This window comes from Vulpes vulpes, chromosome 7 (assembly GCF_048418805.1).
Source record: "Vulpes vulpes isolate BD-2025 chromosome 7, VulVul3, whole genome shotgun sequence".
Lineage (NCBI taxonomy): Eukaryota > Metazoa > Chordata > Mammalia > Carnivora > Canidae > Vulpes > Vulpes vulpes.
Window position 1 is genome coordinate 39,939,708 of NC_132786.1, and position 22,465 is coordinate 39,962,172.

Consider the following 22,465-nt stretch of genomic DNA (forward strand, 5'->3'; position numbering starts at 1 on the left):
CGGTGGGGATGCGGGGCGGGCGGCAGGCGAAGGGCTGCGGGGGCCTGCAGGGACGCGGCGGCTCGGCCCCGGAGGGCGGAGGGGAAGACGGGACCCCCGGGGGCGGGCGAGGCCCGCGCGGCGCCCGGGACCCGCCCCGGGACCGGCCCCAGGACCGGCCCCGGCCCGCAGCCCGCCCAGCCCGCCCCCGGGGCGGTGCCGGGACACGCGGCGCCTCCGCCGGTCACGTGGGGCCGCTCCCCGATCGCGCCCTCCCAGCGCCGGGGACGCGGCCGCCTCGCGCTCCCGCCCGAGCCCGGCAGGAGCGGAGACGAGGAGGCGCCGCCGGCTGCCCCGGCCCTGCGCCCGCAGCATGCTCCGCCCGCGGGAGCTCGCGGGGCCGCGGCTGCGAGGGTAGCGGGGCGGGAGCGGCGGGAGCGGCGGGAGCGGCGGGCGCGGGGCGGCGGCGGGCGCGGGGCGGGGGCGGGGCGGGGCGGCCGCGGCAGGCATCCTCGGCGGCCCTGCCGGCCCGGCGGCGCGCCCATGGCCCGGGCGCACGGAGAATGCGAGCTGCGCCGCCCGCCGGCCCCCGCCGCCTCCCCGGCCCCCGCCGCCTCCCCGGCCCCCGCCGCCTTCCCCGCCGCCGCCTTCCCCGCCGCCGCGCCCCCCCGCGCCGCGCGCCCCGCGCCCCCCGGAGCTGCCCGCGTCGCCGCCGCCGCCGCCCCCCACTAGGACCCGGCCGCGGGCCGCCGAGCGCGGGCGCGGGCGCGGGCGCGGGCGCGGAGGGAGGCCCGGCAGGGCCCGGGGCCCGGCGCCGCATGTAGCTGCGGGCGGCCGCGTCGCTGTCGCCGGCGCCCCGCCATGGCCGGGAAGGGCAGCGGGGACCTGCGCACCGCCAGGCTGTGGCGCGACGCCGCCCTGCGCGCCAGGAAGCTGCGGGGCAACCTGCGGCAGCTCACGCTCGGCGCGGCGGGCGGCTGCCCCGGGGCGGGCTCCGAGCCGCTCGGCTCCCCCGACGCGCCCCAGCCCGCGCCGCCCGCCCGCCTCGCGGACGTCGAGGTGCTCAACCTGGGCAACCGCGGCCTGGACGAGGTGCCCGACGGGCTGGGCGCGGCGCTGGGCAGCCTGCGCGTCCTGGTGCTGCGCAGGAACCGCCTGGCCCGGCTGCCCGCCGCCGTGGCCGAGCTGGGCCACCGCCTCACCGAGCTGGACGTGAGCCACAACCGGCTGAGCGCCCTGGGCGCCGAGGCGGTGAGCGCCCTGCGGGAGCTGCGCAAGCTCAACCTCAGCCACAACCAGCTGCCCGCCCTGCCCGCCCAGCTGGGCGCGCTCGCCCACCTGGAGGAGCTGGACGTCAGCTTCAACCGGCTGGCGCACCTGCCCGACTCCCTCTCCTGCCTCCTCCGCCTGCGCACCCTCGACGTGGACCACAACCAGCTCACCGCTTTCCCCCGGCAGCTGCTGCAGCTGGCGGCCCTGGAGGAGCTGGACGTGTCCAGCAACCGGCTGCGCGGCCTGCCTGAGGACATCAGCGCCCTGCGCGCCCTCAAGATCCTCTGGCTGAGCGGGGCCGAGCTTGGCACCCTGCCCAGCGGCTTCTGCGAGCTGGCCAGCCTCGAGAGCCTCATGCTGGACAACAACGGGCTGCAGGCTCTGCCCGCCCAGTTCAGCCGCCTGCAGCGACTCAAAATGCTCAACCTCTCCTCCAACCTCTTCGAGGAGTTCCCCGCGGCGCTGCTGCCCCTGGCTGGCCTGGAGGAGCTCTACCTTAGCCGCAACCAGCTCACCTCCGTGCCCTCCCTCATCTCGGGCCTGGGCCGCCTGCTCACCCTCTGGCTGGACAACAACCGCATCCGCTACCTGCCCGACTCCATCGTGGAGCTGACGGGCCTGGAGGAGCTGGTGCTGCAGGGGAACCAGATTGCGGTGCTGCCGGACAACTTTGGCCAGCTGTCCCGGGTGGGCCTGTGGAAGATCAAGGACAACCCACTGATCCAGCCCCCCTACGAGGTCTGCATGAAGGGGATCCCCTACATCGCAGCCTACCAGAAGGAGCTGGCTCACTCACAGCCAGCGGTGCAGCCCCGCCTCAAGCTGCTCCTGATGGGCCACAAGGCGGCGGGAAAGACCTTGCTCCGTCACTGCCTCACCGAGGAGAGAGCCGAAGGGAACCAAGGAGGAGGGGACAAGGAGAAGAGCTCCCCACCTTCAGCTCCTTCTGTGAGCAAAGGCATCGAGGTGACCAGCTGGACAGCCGATGCCTCCCGGGGGCTGCGGTTCATCGTGTATGATTTGGCGGGTGATGAAAGTTACGAGGTGATCCAGCCCTTCTTCCTCTCCCCAGGAGCCCTTTATGTGCTGGTGGTGAACTTGGCCACCTACGAGCCGCACCGCTTTCCCAGCACCGTGGGCTCCTTCCTGCATCGGGTGGGGGCCCGGGTGCCTCATGCCGTGGTGTGCATCGTGGGCACGCACGCAGACTTGTGTGCGGAGCGGGAGCTGGAGGAGAAATGCTTGGACATTCACCGCCAGATCGCCCTGCAGGAGAAGCACGACGCAGAGGGGCTGAGCCGCCTGGCCCGGGTGGTGGACGAGGCCCTGGCCCGGGACTTTGAGCTGCGCTCCGCCAGCCCCCACGCAGCCTACTATGGGGTTTCAGACAAGAACCTGCGGCGGCGCAAGGCCCATTTTCAGTACCTGCTCAACCACCGGCTGCAGATCCTCTCCCCGGTGTTGCCCGTTAGCTGCAGGGACCCTCGCCAGTTACAGCGCCTTCGGGACAAACTGCTCTCGGTAGCCGAGCACAGGGAGATCTTCCCCAACTTACACAGAGTACTGCCTCGATCCTGGCAGGTGCTGGAGGAGCTGCACTTCCAGCCGCCTCAGGCACAGCGACTGTGGCTGAGCTGGTGGGACTCGGCCCGCCTGGGCCTGCAGGCCGGTCTGACCGAGGACCGGCTGCAGAGCGCCCTCTCTTACCTGCACGAGAGCGGCAAGCTGCTCTACTTCGAGGACAGCCCAGCCCTCAAGGAGCACGTCTTCCACAACCTCACCCGCCTCATTGACATCCTCAATGTCTTTTTCCAGAGGGATCCTTCCTTGCTGCTGCACAAGCTGCTCCTCGGGACCAGCGGTGAGGGCGAGGGCGAGGGCGAAGGCTCCCCGCTCGTGGCGGGGCCCGCCCCCGGCCAGGAACTACTCCGGGCCACCCAGCTCCATCATTACGTGGAGGGCTTTCTGCTCCATGGGCTCTTGCCAGCCCATGTCATTCGGCTGCTGCTGAAGCCTCACATCCAGGCCCAGCAGGACTTGCAGCTGCTGCTGGAGCTGCTGGAGAAGATGGGACTCTGTTACTGCCTCAATAAACCCAAGGGCAAGCCTTTGAATGGGTCCACGGCGTGGTACAAGTTCCCGTGCTATGTGCAGAACGAGGTGCCCCATGCAGAGGCCTGGATTAATGGGACCAACCTGGCCGGGCAGTCTTTTGTGGCTGAGCAGCTGCAGATTGAATATAGTTTTCCCTTTACCTTTCCACCCGGCTTGTTTGCCCGCTACAGCGTCCAGATCAACAGCCACGTGGTGCACAGATCGGATGGTAAACTTCAGATCTTTGCGTACAGAGGGAAGGTTCCTGTGGTGGTCAGTTACAGACCTGCCAGGGGGGTCCTGCAGCCAGACACTCTGTCCATTGCCAGTCACGCTTCATTACCAAATATATGGACGGCATGGCAAGCCATAACCCCCTTGGTAGAGGAGCTGAATGTCCTGCTTCAGGAATGGCCCGGACTGCACTACACCGTGCACATTCTCTGTTCTAAGTGCCTTAAGAGAGGGTCGCCCAATCCACACGCTTTCCCAGGTGAGTGGAGAGACGGATGTGGCCCTTCTGTGGTGGTAATGCGTTGAGATGCATTTTTTTTGGGGGGGGGGGTAGCTAACTTGTTTTTCATTCACTTGATTATTTGCTTAATCTCACACATTCCCCAGAAAAGTTTTTCAGGGTAAATAACAAGGGGGGTTGGCGGATGAGAAAAAGACTAAAGACACAAGCAAAATGATAGTCCCTGGTATCATACTCTTCCTGAATAAAAAGACGCAGATGTCAAAAGTGGGTTCCGGTCCCACTTTCGGATTTCGCATCTCCTTTTCCCTTTTCCCAGGTGAGCCTGCCTTCCACGGGAGGAAATTCAGGGAGCCGGACAGGAGACGGGTAGCGTCTGGCATTAGCCTCGCACTGAGCCTCGCACTGAGGTCATTGTGCACAGTAGACCCTCTCTGCAAGGGGTGCTCACAGCTTGAGATGTCACTGTCATCATCTTTTGTTTGAATTCACTGTCATCGTAAAGTAAAAATTATCGCTCATTTTTCTTAGGAAATTCTAGAGAAGAATGTTTTGTAATCAGGGTGAATGATGTATTAGTGAAGACAAAAATTTCAGTCTGTAATGCAGGACTAGGTCCTGGGATCACTGTTAGCCAGCGCGCCAGAAGGCAGGGAAGATGGATAACTGGAATCTCTGAGGGGAGTTTCCTGGGTATTTCCTGCCAGTTTTGTGTCTTATAGACCGCTAAAGGTTTGCTTTTTTGCTAAGTGTTAGAGAGTGGAGCATTTTGGTAATACTTTATAAGAGATGGAAGGGACAAAAGACTGACAAGAGTGTTGTGTGTGTGCGTGTCTGTGTCTGTGTGTGTATGTATGTGTTTTCCTTTCCCTCTTCTGGGGAATGTTTTGCAACAGACTTTTTTTCGTTTTACTTTTTTTACACCATTATAGGTGAGTGGGAGAATTCTAGGACTAATGGTCTGGGATTTTTTGAGCTTGGCTAATTGATAACGCTAGTCTTTAGTTGGGAATGTGGCCTTTTTTCACACTGGAGCATTCTTTAAAACAACTCTGGTTGGGGGGGGGGGGGTTGGGTGGGCAGGCAGGGTTAACAACACTCCCAAGTGTCCTGAGGATAAGCCCCAGTGATAACATCATGGCCAGTTTCTCCCCACCATCCCCACCCCCAGGGTGCATCAAGCGATGTTGAAATGGAAGACTGCATGCCCCTCTGATCTTTGTCCTAGTCTGAATGCAACTCGTAATAGTATCAGTAAGCAACTGGACACCAGTATTTCCAAAGGTAACATCTTCCTGTTGCCCTAGATCTAGACTGAGTTTAATTCTTCAGCTTGAAGATTCAGTTACCAGTCAATTGAGCTGTCAATTCTGCATGAATATCTGGTGTTTTGTCATTGTCTGTGACTTGGTAGGCTCATCAGCTTGTTTCTTATCTGCCTTTGTACCTTGCTCACAAAAGCAAATACTTCTTTATTGTGTTACTAGGTTGAATAAAGTGGTTAAGAGTTACATAGTCACAGAGTAGCTCATTGAAGGAGCTTCCTAAAGCTGATTCATAATCCAAAGATGGAGCATTAATAAATCTGTTATTATCAACAAAGGGAAGGACCCAGTTTATTGGACAAGTGAGGATCCACTGTGTAGGGGAATTCCAAGAACTCTGAGAAGTAAACCATGAGTCCAGATTTTTTTTTCTAACCTCAGCTCTTTATTTTTTTTAACAGTCATGAATTCCACAAACAAGCACGTACCACCCTGTAGAAACCGAGAGTCCATTCTCTTGCCATTGTTTTGTCTGTCTTTCAGAGGAGGCACACCTGCTTTGCAATCTAGGCTGGAAGAGAAAGATGACTTTCTCTATGTAAAAAACAAATAAATGATGGAGGATTGTGGAGTTATCTTATATATGGGGCAGGAATAAGTCATTAGTTGTTTTTGTGATAGAGATTACACATTTCTGTCTTATTTATGGTTAGAGAACTAAATTACCTTTTTTGCTCCATTTAGGATCGTATTTCTTTGAAAAGTAGCAAAGGGCACAGAATAGTGGAAAAAGATGATTATGGTACTTTCATGACATTAAGAAGATGGAGAAGTAAATATATGGTGACAGATGTTAACTAGAATTACCGTCGTAGTCATTTTGCAACGTACACAGATAGTGAATCGTTATGTTATTTATCTGAAACCAATATTATATGTTAAATACACCTCAAAAAATCAGTAGGTGAAGTTGAGAAAAAACACATTTTCCTTTTTCAGATTTTTCTGTGACAGCCATTATTTGATAGTATTTATCACAATTCTGAAAGATTTGGGAAGAGGTAAAATAATAAACAACTGGAAGGCAACGTAGGAACAGAATTGCAATGTTAGGTGTTCAGTTAGGGCATAACATTGAAAGATATGTTGGAGTCCCTAGGTTATTAAAATATATTTTAAGTCAGCAGAAACCCTTGAACCTATGGGTAGCCTTTTTGTCTTTTTAAGAAGTCATTTTGTATTTTAAAGACTTTGAAACAATCTGTTACATAGTTTTACATCCAATTAATGTGTCAAGTTCTCCTGTAAATTCTTTTTTTTTTTTTAAGATTTAATTTATTTATTAGAGAGAGAGCGCGCGCATGAGCCTGCACACAGGGGGAAGGGCAGAGAGAGAGGGAGAAGCAGACTCCCTGCCAAGTGGAGAGCCCAATGGTGGTCTCCATCCCAGGGCCCTGAGATCATGACCTGAGCTGAAGCCAGATGCTTGACTGAGTGAGCCACCCAGGCACCGCCTCCCCTGTAAACTTGTAACAGTTTTAGATAGGATGGCGTGCAATTGAAAGAGAATGTTTTGTGGACCATTTGCTTTTTTTTTTTTTTTTTAATGTGTGTGTGGCAATTTTAAATTATTGTTTTTAAAATCAATATTTTTGAATAGAAATGACTTGACCAAAAAACTGTCAGAGGAATTTGAGACCCATTAAAATAAAGAGGGGGAGACATTCATTTACTTTTTCAAAGGTGAAAGAGTGGATTTTTAATTTTTTCCACTATAGGACATTAGAATAAGGATAAATAGCAAATTACCATCTCCCTTGATTTTATACAGAAGAACTGTAAAGTTGCATTATTATCTTTTAAAGATTTCCAGGGCCGGGGTGGGGTGGGGGGCTGCTTTGGCCCTGTTCAGTGTCAACAGGACACTGCATTTTCTGGCCTGAGCTGCACTAATGCAGTTGGTCTAGGTGGATATGATGCTGGGTTTCTCTTTTTTTCGATTTTGGTTTACAAAAGAAATGTGATGTTTTGGAAACACCTCAGCCAACAGACACTTGGTTTTAAAAATTCCAGTGAGTGATCCCTGAGTGGCTTGGGATCCCTGAGTGGCTCAGTGGTTTAGTGCCTGCCTTTGGCCCAGGGCATGATCCTGGAGTCCCGGGATCGAGTCCCACATCGGGCTTCCTGCATGGGGCCTGCTTCTCCCTCTGCCTGTGTCTTTGCTTCTCTCTCTCTGTGTCTCTCATGGATAAATAAAATCTTTAAAAAAAAAATTCTGGTGAAAAAAATCTACTTATGTTAGAGAGATTACGTATTTATCTTATTTAAGACGAAAGGATTGTGCGACAAAGAGGTGCTTTTGGAAACTCAGAAGAGGTTAGACAAAGCCTAAGTGTCAGGCGTGTGTTTGCCTGCGTTCTCCTCCTGACCTCCTGCCAGCATCTGAGAGCCAGGCTTCCTCCTTGTTATTTGTGGGATGTTCTCATCTAGAGTAAGTTTTTCTTCGTGTGGAATATTGATTTATGCTTTTTCTTCTTTTCTACCAGTGTGGCATCTAAACCAAAAGAGCTGAATGCTCCTGAGGTTGGGTGATGTGTGACATATTGAGTAAGATGTGGAAGCTCAGATACAGGTCTGAGCAAGCTGCTGGTCCTCCGATACTCCATTCAAGGGGCTGAATGAATGAGATCATGTTTTTAGATCAGAAGAGTGGGTCTTAGGAGTTGAACTTGGCTTGAGTGTGATTTTTCACTAAATATCCCACTCTCCAAATCATCAAAGGTCATTTTTAGGAATAATTAGGAAGCAGCCCAAAGCAGTAGACAGAGAATTAGCCTATGGTCGCCTTTATATTTGGTCTCTTTCATTCACTCAGTGTCTCCATGCCTTTCCCTGTCTCCTGAAGACCTTTTGCCCTTGATCCATTTCTTGTACAGGGTATGTATACCTCTGAGGCATTCAGCAAATTCAGTCTTGCTCTGTTGGTGTTTCTGGATGTCATAATACCTCTTTGATTAGGTTGTTCACTGGCTTCCTCTGAGCAGGAGACCCGCCCGCCTGAGGCTTTGTGGCTTTTGTAAGAGCTCAGATGTTTGCTGACTGATTGTTTGGTCTTTTGTGAGAAATACCTTTTTTTTTTTTTTTCCTTTGTTATTCACGTACTCTGTCAAATTCCCAGGTGGCCCCATCATGATCATCTTTCTTTGTCCTGTGTCCCAACTTCCCTCTTCCGCCCCCAAATGTCCCTCTGGTTTTCCCATTGTGTTTGTATTCCTGGGTCTTTCCCTTGAATGGGCCCTTCATTTTGACCACTGAAGCAAAGGAGAATTCTTGCCTTATTATAGCTCAGTTTTAGAGTTACTGGAATGTGAGCATGACCCAGTTGTTTGGATTGAATTAGTCATTGTTTTTAATTTCACAAAGGTTATTAAATATCTTTTTTACTTTAGCTTTATTAACATTGATGCCTCTTGGCTTTTATTTTGTGAACAGTCCTCTTTGAACTCTCCCGGGCTTTGTTTCATATAAAAATCAAAACCTTAATCATGCAGTAGGAGACAGAAATACCATGCATAATAGAATTCAAAGGCTTGAAGGGCCTTTGGAGTATTCAAATTATTTTAAGTATTAGGTGCGTCTTCTTTAAACTCTAGAATAGAATCATAAGCCCAGCTCCGCACAAGTAGTTTAGAATTTCCTTAGAGAAAGTATTTCTTATTCGTTAGCAGATGTTTTATGTCATGCTCTGCTGCCTGCTTAGCTTCCTCCCCAGTAAACCTCCCTGGTTTTGTTCTTGGTCATTTACTTCACTTTTAACACCTAAAATGTTGTTGAGGGATTAGGTGAGAGAATGTGTTGAGGAAAACAGTTTTTCTCTGTGTCTCTGAACACATGGGGGGGGGGGTGCTTCTGCTCTATAACACAGCAGGGGGTGCAGGTGGGTATTGGGGTGAACATTTCTGCTTGCTTCCTCCATTCACCCATTAACTTTCTTCCCTCCCTGGGAGCCTGTTTTGATTAAGGACCTGGTCATCCATCTATTAGGGTGCTTTTTTTATTTTTAAAGCCAGGGCAGGTGCTGGCTTTTTCTCCTGCTCTCTCTTTGCACTCCTGTGCCCTGGGATGGAGAGGAGAGTTGCTTTGTGTCTCCAGGCTCTGTGGAAAGCACACCAGGGGGCACCTGGGTGGCTCAGCGGTTGAGCTTCTGCCTTTGGCCCAGGGCATGATCCCAGAGTTCCGGGATCGAGTCCCACATCAGGCTTCCCCCATGGCACCTGCTTCTCCCTTTGCCTTTGTCTCTCTCTGTGTCTCTCATGAATAAATAAATAAAATCTAAGAAAGGAAGGAAGGAAGGTAGAAAGGGAAAGAAAGAAAGAGAAAAAGAAAAAAAAAAAAAAAAAAGAAAGAAAGCAAGCACACTGGGTAGGGTCTGCATGGGGCAAGCCAAACCAGATTTCTGCTCTCCCTGGTTCAGCTGCTCTGACCGCAAAACCAGTTGCTGGGTGGTTGTCAGGCTTATATTCCTCTGGGAGCTAGCTACCTTCAGTTTAGTGGGTTGGGATGATGAGGCCCCATTTTGGCCTGCCTTCCCCAGTTCTACTCTAGCACTAAAGAAGCTGTCCCTGATCCCTGCTTGGGTTCTCCTGTTTGTACCACCTGTAGAAGCCAGAGTGATTCACAGGCCTCTCAGACAACCCCAGGACACGTATGATGACATTTTCCATAAAGATTCTCTCCCTTGGGAGGTATGGCAGTGTGATTCTGTGGTTATCTCCTTTCCGCTGATATATCCACACCCCTGGACAGTGCCTGGCGTGGGGCTGAGAAGCTTGAAGAGGTTCAGTTGAGATTGGTTATTATTTTTTTTTAAGATTTTTATTTTTTTATTCATGAGAGACACAGAGAGAGGGAGAGACACAGGCAGAGGGAGAAGCAGGCTCCCTGCAGGGAGCCCCATGCGGGACTCAGCCCATGGATCCTGGGATCGCTACCCAGGCTGAAGGCAGATGCTGAACCACCAAGCTACCCAGGCGTCCCAAGATTGGTTATTACAGAACCCAAGAAATCCTAGTGTTTCTTAATTGATTTCCTTTGCTAAGTGCTTCTTGGGGTTGTTTATGATGGTCTTTACCTTAAAGCATGTCTTGTGAGGTAATCGTCTATAATGTTCCCGTGTGATTTTCCTGGGACCTATATGCCTGCCTTCTCTGTGTGCAGGCGGCGGGGTGGGCACCGGAGCAGCTCGCTGGGAGGTCAAGGTGAATGAAGGGCAGGAGCTGGCTCTGGAAAGGCCTCTTGCACCTGATGTCACATCTGCTCTCCTGGTCAGTGAGCACTGCCACCGCCCCCCAACCTCCTGTTCCATAGCTTCCTCCTCCTTTTTTTTTTTTTTTTTTTTTTTTTAAGATTTTATTTATTTATTCATGAGAGACACAGAGAGGCAGAGACACAGGCAGATGGAGAAGCAGGCTCCATGCAGGGAGCCTGTCGTGGGACTCGATCCCGGGTCCCCAGGATCACGCCCTGGGCCGAAGGCAGCGCTAAACCGCTAAACTGCTGAGCCACCGGAGCTGCCCTAGCTTCCTCCTTCTAGCAGTTTACTGATCCCCAGCCCTCCCTTGAGCGGTCCTCTAGGGAGGCAGGTAGGGGAGGAGGCTGCAGGTGTGGTGGTGGTTGGTCCAGGGAAGGTGTTTCCTGTGGTTTGCACCAGCCCTTTGCCTTCTTCCACACGCTGCTGCTTTCCAGAAGCTCTGCACCGAGTCAGGGTTGCGGGTTTGAGTTCACGGAAGGGGGGAGGGCTGCTGGCTGTCACGAGTGCAGGTGTGTTTCCGCGCATCCCTTGTGCTACAGAGAACAGCTCCCAGACGCCACCACCAGCAGGGCTCACTTATTTCTGGAGAGGGAGGAGGAAGAATTTTCAGTTATTTTTATTTTTGGCACCGAGAGCTTGAAAACCGTTTCCCATTTTTCCTTTCTCCACATCATCTCTTAGCTTAAAATTCTGGCACTTGGTTTCTTAAAGAGGAAATTAGTGAAAAACCATCAACAAACTTTTTTTTCTTTAGCCTTATAATCTACAGAAGGCAAAGAATAATACAACAGGGGAAGGGAAGTGGGAGCTGGGGGAGGAGGAGCGGGAGAGAGGTACTGGGGCATGGGGGGGGGGGTGGTCCTGCATGGCCTGTGAGCCAGAGGCTCTTGCGCCCCCTCCGGGAAGGAACTCCTTGCTCTAGACAGGCAGCCCGGGCACCAGGCTGTTCCAGCTCTTTCCTTTGCTCTTGCAGCTCTGTGTACAAGGGCACTTGGGAGAAGTGCAAGGAGGAGAAGCCAACTGGAGTTGTGTCAGACTGCTCCTGGAGGTTCCCGTTTCACGTGGCTCTTTCTGCCTTTTGAGTGGAGTGGTTTTCTGGTCCTTCTTTCTCCCCCACCCTCTCCTCCTCCTCCTGTTTTATCAAAATCCACATAATGTGAGATTAACTCTTTTTTTTTTTTAAGATTTTATGTATTTATTTATTCATGAGAGACACACAGAAAGAGGCAGAGACACAGGCAGAAAGAGAAGCAGGCTCCCCGTGGGGAGGCTCCCGTGGGGAGCCTGATGCAGGACTGGATCCCAGGACTCAGGGTCACGATCTGAGTCAAAGACAGACACTCAATCACTGAGCCACGCAGGTGCCCCAAGACTAACTCTTAAAAAACAAAAAACAAAAAACTTTATTTATTTGAGAGGGAGAGTGAGTATGAGAGAGAGAACAGGAGCAAGGGGAGAGACAGGAGGAGAAGCCAGCAGGGAGCCTGATGCAGGACTCCATCCCAGGACCCTGAGATCATAACCTAAGCTGAAGGCAGATGCTTAACGAACTGAGCCACCCAGGCACCCGAAATCAACTCTTAAGTAAACAATTCCATGCATTCAATGCATCACATTGTCGTCTTTCCCACTCCTTAAGTTCAGTACTTCTTGAGACAAGGAGCAGGTGAGGTTGGCGGCTTCCTTTCTGGTGCAAATGGACTAGAAAAGTCTCCCTCCAGGCTCTTTGTGGCAACTTTCCTTCTTAGGGACGACTTGAGAATAGTAGGGCTTTGGTGGCCAGGCCTTGAGATGCCGCACTGATGAACAACCTTTAACATGGCTGCAGTGGGGATCTTCTTCCTTGGTGTCAATGAGAGGATAGAAATGGGCCTTCCAGTCTATTCTGTGGCATTAATGATTTAATGAAGGGCTGACAGTAAAGAACACATAGAAGCACACATAAATACTGTGTAATCACTTGTCTTCTTGTGTGCAGTGCTGTTTTTCTACAAACATTTTTTTCTACAAACATTTCCAATAAAGCTCTGGAATGATTGGCAAGACCAGAGGCAGGAGAGTGAAGGGGATAGAGCTCCATTGAAACAAAATTAGGTTATTACCAGATTAGACAAACAAATGTACCATAAGTTTATTAGCCGGATTCCGTCATTAATCACTTGAGTACCTGCTGCATTCAGGAGTCTGTACCAAACAAGGAATTGGAGGAGAACAAAAGAAAATAAACAGAGGCCATAGGGAGCTGAGTTGGGATTTTGTTTGATGTAATTTTTGATTCTTGTATATCTGGAATCTGACTACATATGAAGAAATTTATTAACAGGAAAAGAAAAGATTTTTCCAGAGAGAAAAATGTGATTGTCCTGAGAAAAATCAGCTACCACTTTGAATTTGCTTGACATAGAGGAGTAGGTAAAAAGTGATGCTCAAGCCATTCTTTTCAGTTGATTTTCAATTTGGGTCATTTGTTTGCAAGAAATCTCAGGCAGATCTTGGAGAGGGTACCAAAAAAATAAAAGAAAGAAAAGAAAAGAAAAAGCATTGTAGGTGAGGTTTTCTAAAAACTTTGAAAATGAATCTGCTTCTCTGAGGGGGGAAAATGCCTTCTGTTCAGGAGCCTTCTCATTCCTCAGAGTCCTTTATGGATTTGCTTCCTTTTGAGAGGGATTGAAGTGATCAGTCATTTCTGACACCAAAGATTTATGAACACAGCCTCCAAAGAAGGTACAAATTAAATTGGATACTGTTATAATAAAAATATATGGCTGCTGCTTACAGGTTTCTTTGTTGAAGGAAGCTCTGTGGAGGTGGCTTTCTGTTCTCAGCGTGCTAAATGTTGAGAGAATTAAAGAGTTAATTTTCTTAGATCCTCCCCACCCTAAAAACGAAGCACCTGTATTAGTACTGCGTTACAGTAGTGGTGAATTTGGGCGTAGCAGAACAAGCTCTTTCTTCACTTACTTTTTTTTTTTTTTTTGAAAAGAGAGTTTTTTTTAAAAAAAGTAATGGAGAGAGGAAATAAAAAAAATCAGAAAAATGATATTCCTCCCAGATACTGGTGTTTGACTTAGCAACTTTTTTTTGTTGTTTCAGTAAGATTTTTATTTTTCATGCCATAGAGGTTATTATTGTATTAATCATCACTCCAGGCTTTCTAAGGGTGTAGGCTTGGGAAGACTGTGGGAGGTAGGGACGCTGTGGACTTCCCACCATGTTGCAAAGACAATGCTCCGGGCTGCTTATGGATGATCTCATTTATATCATCATGATACTTACCCTATGGATGATCTCATTTATGTCATTATAATACCTATCTCTCAGTGTGGCTGGGAGGTAGGTGTTATCACTGTCATCCTGTGGAGGTGGAGAAATTGAGGTTTAGAAAGTTAAGGGACTGCCCCTGAGTGACAACTCTCTGGGATTTCAGCCCTGACCCTCTGGTCCTACCCACGGTGCTGCTGTCCCTCAAGGGTAGGCTGTCCACTGCTTCCTTCCCTCCTCTTTGCTCCCTGTCCATTCTGTAGCGCTGAGTGCTGGGCCTGCAGGCTGAGAGGTTTGCTAATGCATGGGACCTGCCCATGTGGAGACCATCGGGGGTCACAATCAAGTGCTGGGGAGAAACGGGGTCTCAGAGAGAGGTTCCTGGAAGGACCACAGTGCATCATTCCAATTTTATTATATGTGCTGCCAAAGGGAGCACTAGGACCGCAGCACAGCGGAGCGTTAAAGAATGATTTCCAGCTAACCCACATGAAGGAGGTGGAGAGGGTATTTCAAATTAGAATGGGATTTAAAAAGTTGGGGGTAGAGAGTGATATAGAAGGTTCAGTGTGCCATGCCAAAGGGTGGGCATAAGTGCATAAAAACATCTAGCAATTTTTTAAAGAAGATTTTATTTATTCATGAGACACACAGAGGCAGAACATAGACAGAGGGAGAAGCAGGCTCCTTGTGGGGAGCTGGATGTAGGACTTGATTCCAGGACCCTGGGGTCACACCTTGAGCCGAAGGCAGATGCTCAACCGCTAAGCCAGCCAGGTACCCCACATTTACCAATCTTACTAAGGAAGAGGCTTCTTTATTTAAGTTACGCTTATGAACTGATAATACTTTGCCAGTGACCGCTGCTGGCCCAGACCCTAGAGTTGGAAGCATTGTCCTGGCCCATTCCTGTTCAATCAGGCAGGGCTGTGTTGAGACCATGGAAGAGATTTATGGCTGCCAGAATGGAAGAGTCATTTCCAGTGATTCGCTCAGACTCATAATCAAGTTGTTGCTGGGCCCACAGAACACCTGTCCCATAGATCCACGTCTGAGCCTGCCACTGGCCACTTTGTCCATGCCGGAGAACCAGGAGAAAAGGCGAGTTGGTTATTCTAACAGCCAGATGGCTGCATGCCTCCGTAATCCCTGGGAATGTATCCGAGAACATCGATTTTCCTTCCTCTAAGTCTTACCATAACAGATCTTGCAATAAAGGCGAATTTGTCTGTAACATAATTAGCATTTGATTGTGGACTCAATTTCAGCATCTTTGTGCTTTTTTTTGTGACACTGCTGATTGAAAATACTGTTTTGTTTTTTTAAATTAATTTTGCAGTCATGGAATGCTGTATTTCATGTGTATCATTTGTTGGGACACCATATCCCACACTCTGACAGCATTTTGTCACATTTCGTTGTATCATTCTACTCTGTCTTTCCTTGGCTCTTAATTGATCAGAATACACTCAGTTACATTTCAACTGAAGTCCTAGGAAGTGCAAGATATTTTAAATATTTACTTTATATTTTGCTCATATTTATTTGATATTTGGATTGAAATACTTGGAACTTCATGTGGCCATTGAAAATAGAAGCATTATGATATGGTGGTTAGGTGCAAGGGCTCTTGAGTAGAGTGCTGGGTTGGAGTCCCTGTCTCCACCGCCCCCCATACGCTTGTTAGCGCTGTGACTTGGGGCATCATAAATTTCCACATCATAGGGTGGTCCTGAGGATTGGGTGAATATGTGTGAAATGCTTAGAACAGTGTTTGGTGTATGGCAGGAGCTCAGTAGATATTAGCTGCTGCTGCTCTTGCTATAGTTATTCCAGAAAGCACAAGTCCAAACATATTTTTGAAAACCTGATAAGCTTATGGATAAAATGCCCCCCTTTTTTGTGGAATGAGTATCAAGTACACTGTGATCTCTTGTCATAAACATCTTATGGTCTTTTGAAAATGCTTTTTTCCCCCTTTATAAAAACATACACAGATTTGAAGAGTAAAGGGGAAAAAAATTACATGTGACTGGTATCTAATATAATTACTTGATACAAATTACTCCATTTTTTTCAGTTTTCCCCCCCTTAATCTTAAACTCATTAAAATAGGGAACTGTAATTCCATTGTATAAATAATTTAAATAGTTTTTTTTTCTTAGCCTAAGTAAGTTATCATGGATATGGTTTCATATTACTAATGTCTCCACAATAATTATAAATGCTTACGTAACAATTACATGAAGGATATTTTTTACCTTTATTTAACCGTTGGACTCTTGTTTCAAATTGTTGCTATTATGTGTACTTCTCTGATGGCTATATTTCTTTGTAAAGGTTCTTTCTTATTTGGGCAATAATCTCCAAAAGGCAAGGAATGTCTAAGGTCTGATATATGTCTCCACTGCTTCCCATGACAGGTCATAATTCATATTCATACCTGCTGAGGACGCCAGATTGATTTCATGGTACTTCCTCAGTATTGGGTATCATCTCCAAAATGCACTAACATTTGATGGGGGAAAAAAAATCTCACTGATGGTAAAACCTTTTAATTAATGAGTGTGAGTGTTTTCCTCTATGAAAATTTCGTTGCTTCTTTTATGAATTGTTTAATAATATCTTTTGGCATCATCTTCATGGTCCTTTGCTTTTTCTGTTTTTAATCACAGTGATGTCTTATTTCTTACAACCACAGACTTTAATTTGTGTTAACTTTTTGCCAATATTCAAGATAATGAGCTTTTGTCTCTCACACATAAGGCATTTATTTTCTAGTGTGCTTCCCCTTTCAAGTGTAAAAAAACTTTTGATGTCTTGATGTTTTAAATTTTATTCAGTACAATATATTGATCATTTCTGCATGGTCAAATGAAATACCATTGTTATCTTTCTAAACACAGAGAAGTAACAGAAGGACTCACAGGGAACCATAATCTGTCCATCCATACAACCGCTATTGAGAATAAAAAACTATTATCTGTATGTGGATGGTATGTTCAAAAGGCAAATCATATCTCTCATAACCTCACCCCGAGTTTTCTTTGTTTTTTGTAAAATGTTTTTCGTGATATCTTCCAAAGAAAAGAAAGCATATATTCGTATATATTTTAACCTGTAAGAGATAATGCTACACTCCTTGTTTTGCATCTTGCATTTGGCCACTTAAAAATATATTTTGGAGATGCTTTCACATGAGTAGTTACAGATGTACTGTATGTCTGTCTATCAATTATATTTTACCAGTGGCTGTCCTTTTGGTTGGCTGTATACTGAAAAACCTTTGATTCTTTCAAGGTTGTTTTATAAATTTTATGCTAAATAAACTCTCTGGTTTCTAGAATTTTGAGACATACTCAAGTTTTTAAAAAATATTTATTTGAGAAGAAATGGAGCGGGGGAGGGGCGGTGTGGCAGAGGGAGAGGGAGTGAGAGAATCTCAAGCTGACTCCCCACTGAACATGAATCCCGATGCAGGGCTCTATCCCAGGACCCTGAGATGATGACTTGAGCCTAAACCATGAGTCCAGTGCTCAACTGACTGAACCACCCAGGCACCCTGAGGAATACCCAATTTTATTTTCTTCAAGGTTGGTAATCCAGCCTTGTGCTTTAGAACACCGTTGAGATGCAATTAGAAAAAGACAAATCTCTGAGTCAAAATGGTGGGACTTAAAAACAGGCCTGGGAATTCTAAAAGTTTAACTTTGTGATTTAAAATAAGGGTGATTTTTTAGGGCAGCCCAGGTGGCTCAGCGGTTTAGCACTGCCTTCAGACCAGGGCCTGATCCTGGAGACCTGGGATCGAGTCCCATGTTGGGCTCCCTGTATGGAGCCTGCTTCTCCCTCTGCCTATGTCTTTGCCTCTCTCTCTCTCTCTGTCTCTCTCTCTGTCTCTGTGTCTGTCATGAATAAATAAGTAAAATCTAAAAAAAATAAGGGTGATTTTTGAAATTCACTTTTGTGATGCATATTGGAATACCATCGTTTTCAGCACGATTATGCATTTTGCAGACTAATTCATCCATTTTATTATTATTATTATTATTATTATTTAAGATTTGATTTTTAAGGTAATCTTTCCACGCATCATGGGGCTTGACTCACAACCCTAAGATCAAGAGTCGCATGCTCTGCCAACGGAGCCAGACAGGTGCCCTTGATTTGTTCATTTGAATGTGATGTCATGTTTAGACATAGCAATACTGATAAACCTTGCATATCTACAAATAAATATGCCACTGGTCAAAATAAGATAGTGTCAGCAAGAATAATGCTGTATCCATGTGAGAAATTAATAAAAAATAATTGCTAATGAACTATATCACACTGACCCAAAATACTGCTTCTCCTTTCTATCCCAACTGTCACCTAAAGAAAAATCTGTCTGTGCCAGTGTTACAGTTTTCATTTCTATCTATAACCTAGTCCTAGAGTTCCACAACATTGTATTTTCTAGACCTCAGCTTGGTTATGCTCAGGAGATGTGCCCTGGATGTTTTATCTTGATATCAGTAGGGGTTCAGAATTGAAGAGATAATCTGAACTGTTTGCTCTTCTGTGTGTGTGTAATGAATAAAGAATGGGTCTAATCCAGCACCCTGAAATGTTTGTAAAACAGTAAAGAATTCAATCCTGCTGGAGTTGCTTTTGTGTTTATTATTATTTTTTAAACATTTATTTTTTTTATTAGAAAGAGACAGTGGAGAGAGGAGCAGAGGAAGAGGGAGAGAGAGAATCTCCAGCAGGCTCCCCACATAGAACCAGAGGTGGACTCCATCTCAGGACCATGAGATCATGACCTGAGTTGAAGTCAAGAGTTGGAGGCTTGGGTGCCTCGGTGGCTCAGTGGTGGAGTTTCTGCCTTTGGCTCAGGTCGTGATCCCGGGGTCATGGGATCAAGTGCCACATTGGGCTCCCCACAGGGAACCTGCTTCTCCCTCTATGTCTCTGCCTCTCTTTCTGTGTCTCTCATGAATAAATAAATAAAATCTTCGGAAAAAAAAAAAGTCAGAGGCTTAACCGGCTAAGCCATCCAGGTGCCCCATTTATTTAAAAGATACTTAATTGTATATTTTGTTTAATGCTAACAAAATCTCCATTTTCTTAGAGAAAGATTTTTTAACAGGGCCCCTTGAAGGGTTTGGTCTTAAAAATTCTCCATCTCATATTAAGTGTCCAAATCAATGCAGGCAGTGTGGAGGAAAAGAGTATGCCACATTTTCGGCACATGTTATTAAAAAAATATATTTGCTGGGATGCTCTTGACTTACCTTGGCTGCACATTGGCCTGGCATTGCTGTGCTGCCTTTCACTGGGGAGGCTTGTTGCTTATGAATTCCATAAGGGAAGAACTGAAAAGAGAAAGATGAATTTTCCAGAAGACCACCGTAATGCCCAGACAGCTCGCTGGTCTGCTGAGAGCTGGGCCATTTTGTGCGCAGGGCACAGTAACAAAAAACGAGATGCAAAGCCCTTGGAGGATGCATCTGTCTCTGTCGCGGATACTGCCCTCCCCCAGCTGGCTGGTGAGTGGCCCGACCCTCTCTAGATCGGGGCAGGTGTTCTTTTGAGTTTATTTCTTTTATTAAGTCTCTGCTACTATGTTTGCATTTTCCCCTCCTTAAGAAAAGCATATGCATGCCCTCTGGTTACTCTGTAATATAATGTGCACTCTCCTTGATTACTACATTGTTTCTATCTATTTTTTTTTTTCCCTTGGCAAGGAAGAAAAGGAAAATTCACTTGTTTTCTGTTTGGTCATTTCAGGAATTTGCCTCCGAGGCTGTTGGGCCAGGCTTGACTGCAAGCAGGCAGAGCTTATCAGATCTGTTAGCCTCTCAGCTACTTCTTGAAAACTGTTCATGCCTGACCCTGGTCCCTGTGACACAGTGCAGCATTAAAAGCTTACCCGGAGAGCAGGGATGGTTGCATCTTGTTGATTACCAGAGCTACTAAAATTCTTTCACTGAGGCAAACAAACAAATAAAACACAATACAGCAACCAGGTGACTGTTTCCAGTCCAGCCAAAAGGCTGTGTACCTGGCCCCAGGTACTCCACGTGCAGATTGGAATATCAGGCCATGACTGTTTACAGTCCATAAATCTTCTGATTTATTGTGCCCTTTGAGATTTGAGACACGATTATTCATGGGGGGATTTCCATTGAAATCAGAGCCCACTGTAAACTCCGGGCAAGAATCCGGAATTAGAATAGTGCACATTGTTCTTTGTTAGAAAAGAATCCTGGTTCTTCAGTTGTAGACAAATATTTGCTTTTGAAGAATCTGGTGGTGTGTCGGTCGGTGGCTTTGTTCACATCCATGCATAAACACACGCTCTCTCGCCTTCCAAGGATGCAGGCGCATGCATCGTGCAGAGGATATTATAATGCTTGGAATCTCAGTGTGTGCTGCTTCAAGTATGAATAGCTTGTCACCTCTTTCCCTCCCCCTCCAACTTAGCTTGTTTCTGTAATGGGACAGGTCTGCACCCCAAGGAGTCTGCAAGGTGTTCTGTGGGGGGTGATCTAGGACAAGCGTCCCATTAGCTATAGCTAGAGATGAATACTGACAGGGAGCTTTCTTACACGATGCTAAGGCAGCATCAGAGAGAGAGGCCTTACATCTTTTATCTTTCCAGGCCAGTGGATTAAGGAGTAAAGAAGCCTGGACCTCTGGGAAGCTGCCCTGAGCCTCAGTTTCTTCGTGGGTACATGAGGAGAAATAATTCTAACCTTTCCTTAGCACTTGTTCTTGCTCTCTCAGCCTCCTTAGATGTTGTGAGGATTAAATGCATTAACGGGTGCCAAGCATCCAGAGATGGTTTAACCATATAGCAAGTGCTTAATAAATTAATTAAATTAATTTAATTAATAAATGTCGGCTCATGATCCCTGCTTATGGGCGAGGAACACTGAGGTGTGGGTTGGCTGAGTAACTTAGCCAGGTGCACACAGGACATGCCAGGTCCTAGGCTCTCTTCTTCTAGGACATATGCCCTCTGTCACCATCCTGGGCTGCCTTTCAGGAAAATGCTAGCTTTCCACCTGTCAAAAATGGCTGGTTGGGTGAATGAAAAATGGAATAACGTGTGGGAAAAGCATGAGTGTTCAACTCTGCAGTGCTGGACCAGAAACATTACCTGGCTGTCTGCAATAATGAGGCATCAGGCAGGTTATGGGGAGTTAGGGAGGGGTGAAGAAGGCAGCCCTGATCCCAAGAAGCTGCAGTCTGGGTCAGCAAAGCAAGCAGGAAATGTATAGTTGCAGTGCTGTGTAGTAAGGGCCGAGATGAACAGATCTGGGCCAGGGGGCAGAAGGGGGGATGTGTGGAGGAAGGGAGCTGTCTGGAGCCAGGTGGGTATGGGTGGAGGCAGGAGGACAGGTCCCCAGCTGAGCAGCAGTGTTGCTAGGGCACTTTCTGCCAACCACCAGGGCCATTGAAGTGTCCTAGAGTAGGCGGTGGGGGAGAAGGTTGTACAAATTATGGGGAGTCAGCTCTTTGACTTAATAGTGCACATGCCCTGTAAATATTTTTTTAGCCTGTCTACCCGATTAGCTAAGATTCTTGGCAGCTCAATATAGAGCTAAAATCTTTTGATTTGATTTGATTGTTCCCTCCCCAGTCCAGTGAGAGGGAAATATTGAAGGGCCAAGTGGGAAAGTGTCATGGTCACGCTGGGCTGCAGGGAGGTTGGGCTTGAATGGGAGCAAGAAGGGAGTGGGGTGGAGGCGGGGCGTGCTCCAGGGTAGCTCCCCCAGGAGGTGGTGCCCGTCCTGCGGAATGATGGGTGGGGTCCTGGGCTTCCGGGCCTGGCCCTGTCAAGTCACTGTCCTGGGCTTCTGGACAGGTTTCCTGTCTGTGAGGTGTACAGGATTATCTCTTTGATTTGGGTGAATGGGATGGGATGGGATGCAATGGAACCACACCAGGGCGTTTTTGTTTGCAAAACAGAGAGAAGTGATTCGATAAGATGATTTTCAGCAGGACTGAGTCAGCGTTGCTTGCTGACTTAACTGGTTTATTAGGGTTGTTTAGCCACCCTCCTGTGATGGACACACCGGGTGAGTCCTAGAAGATTTACAGTCTTTGGTTCCTAAGTAATGTCATTTGCAGAAAAAAAAGAAAGTTCCCCATTTATTCTTGAATTTGGAAGGGTCCTGTAGAAATAAGAGACTCTATCAATACCTAGTCATCTCTCACGACTTTAAAATATTGAAAGGATAAATGACGCTGGTGGCAGCTTGCTTTGCATCATGAATTATGTATGCCGCGTGCCCTGGAGTTCTTTATGGCCGCGCATAACGAATCATCTTTTGTTCTAGCTTATTTTCAGCCGTGGTGCTTGCAAAAGAAGAGGTCAAAGCAGATGCCCGTTACCAAGATCGGTTTGGTGCAGGATGATCGCCTTTTGCCATCCTCTTCTGTTTAGTTGCTTTTGTTTGTGCTTTGTTCCTTCTTTATCCATTTGGTCTGCAGTGGGATGGGATTTGGGGAGAGTGGGAGGAGAAGCCCTGGGTGTTGACAGCTGCAGGTCGGGCGCCTGGCATGGGCGCACCTCTTGGCTCGCTGCGCTTCTAAAGCGGTTCTCTTCTGGCTCCTCGCTGTGCCCTCTGTAAATTCGTCAGGGCAGTGGGTCCCACCGAGATCTTTGTGCTCTGTGTGAGAGCCGGTTGGGCCTTAACGACGTTTGGACCTAATAACAAATATAATGGAATACATTATTAAGAACATGCCCCTGATCTGTTCTCCCACTAATTTTCTCTAGACTCTAGATGCAATTAGAGAGGATGGAAAACCATG

At 47.8% G+C, this 22,465-nt stretch overlaps 1 protein-coding gene and 1 long non-coding RNA gene across 7 annotated transcripts in view; one reads left to right on the forward strand and one right to left on the reverse strand.

Annotated features, from left to right (window-relative positions):
* LOC140599665 (uncharacterized) overlaps positions 1–1,617 on the reverse strand; it is a 28,250-nt gene extending 26,633 nt beyond the window's left edge. For all 3 annotated transcript variants that reach the window (XR_012002570.1, XR_012002571.1, XR_012002572.1), the window contains exon 1: positions 1,422–1,617. This is a non-coding gene — a long non-coding RNA (uncharacterized lncRNA). The remainder of the gene's footprint in view (positions 1–1,421) is intronic.
* MFHAS1 (multifunctional ROCO family signaling regulator 1) overlaps positions 742–22,465 on the forward strand; it is a 96,486-nt gene continuing 74,762 nt past the window's right edge. For all 4 annotated transcript variants that reach the window (XM_072763576.1, XM_025993903.2, XM_072763577.1 and 1 more), the window contains exon 1: positions 742–3,838. In XM_072763576.1, the coding sequence (XP_072619677.1) occupies positions 841–3,838 (2,998 nt within the window). In that variant the 5' untranslated portion in view covers positions 742–840. The remainder of the gene's footprint in view (positions 3,839–22,465) is intronic.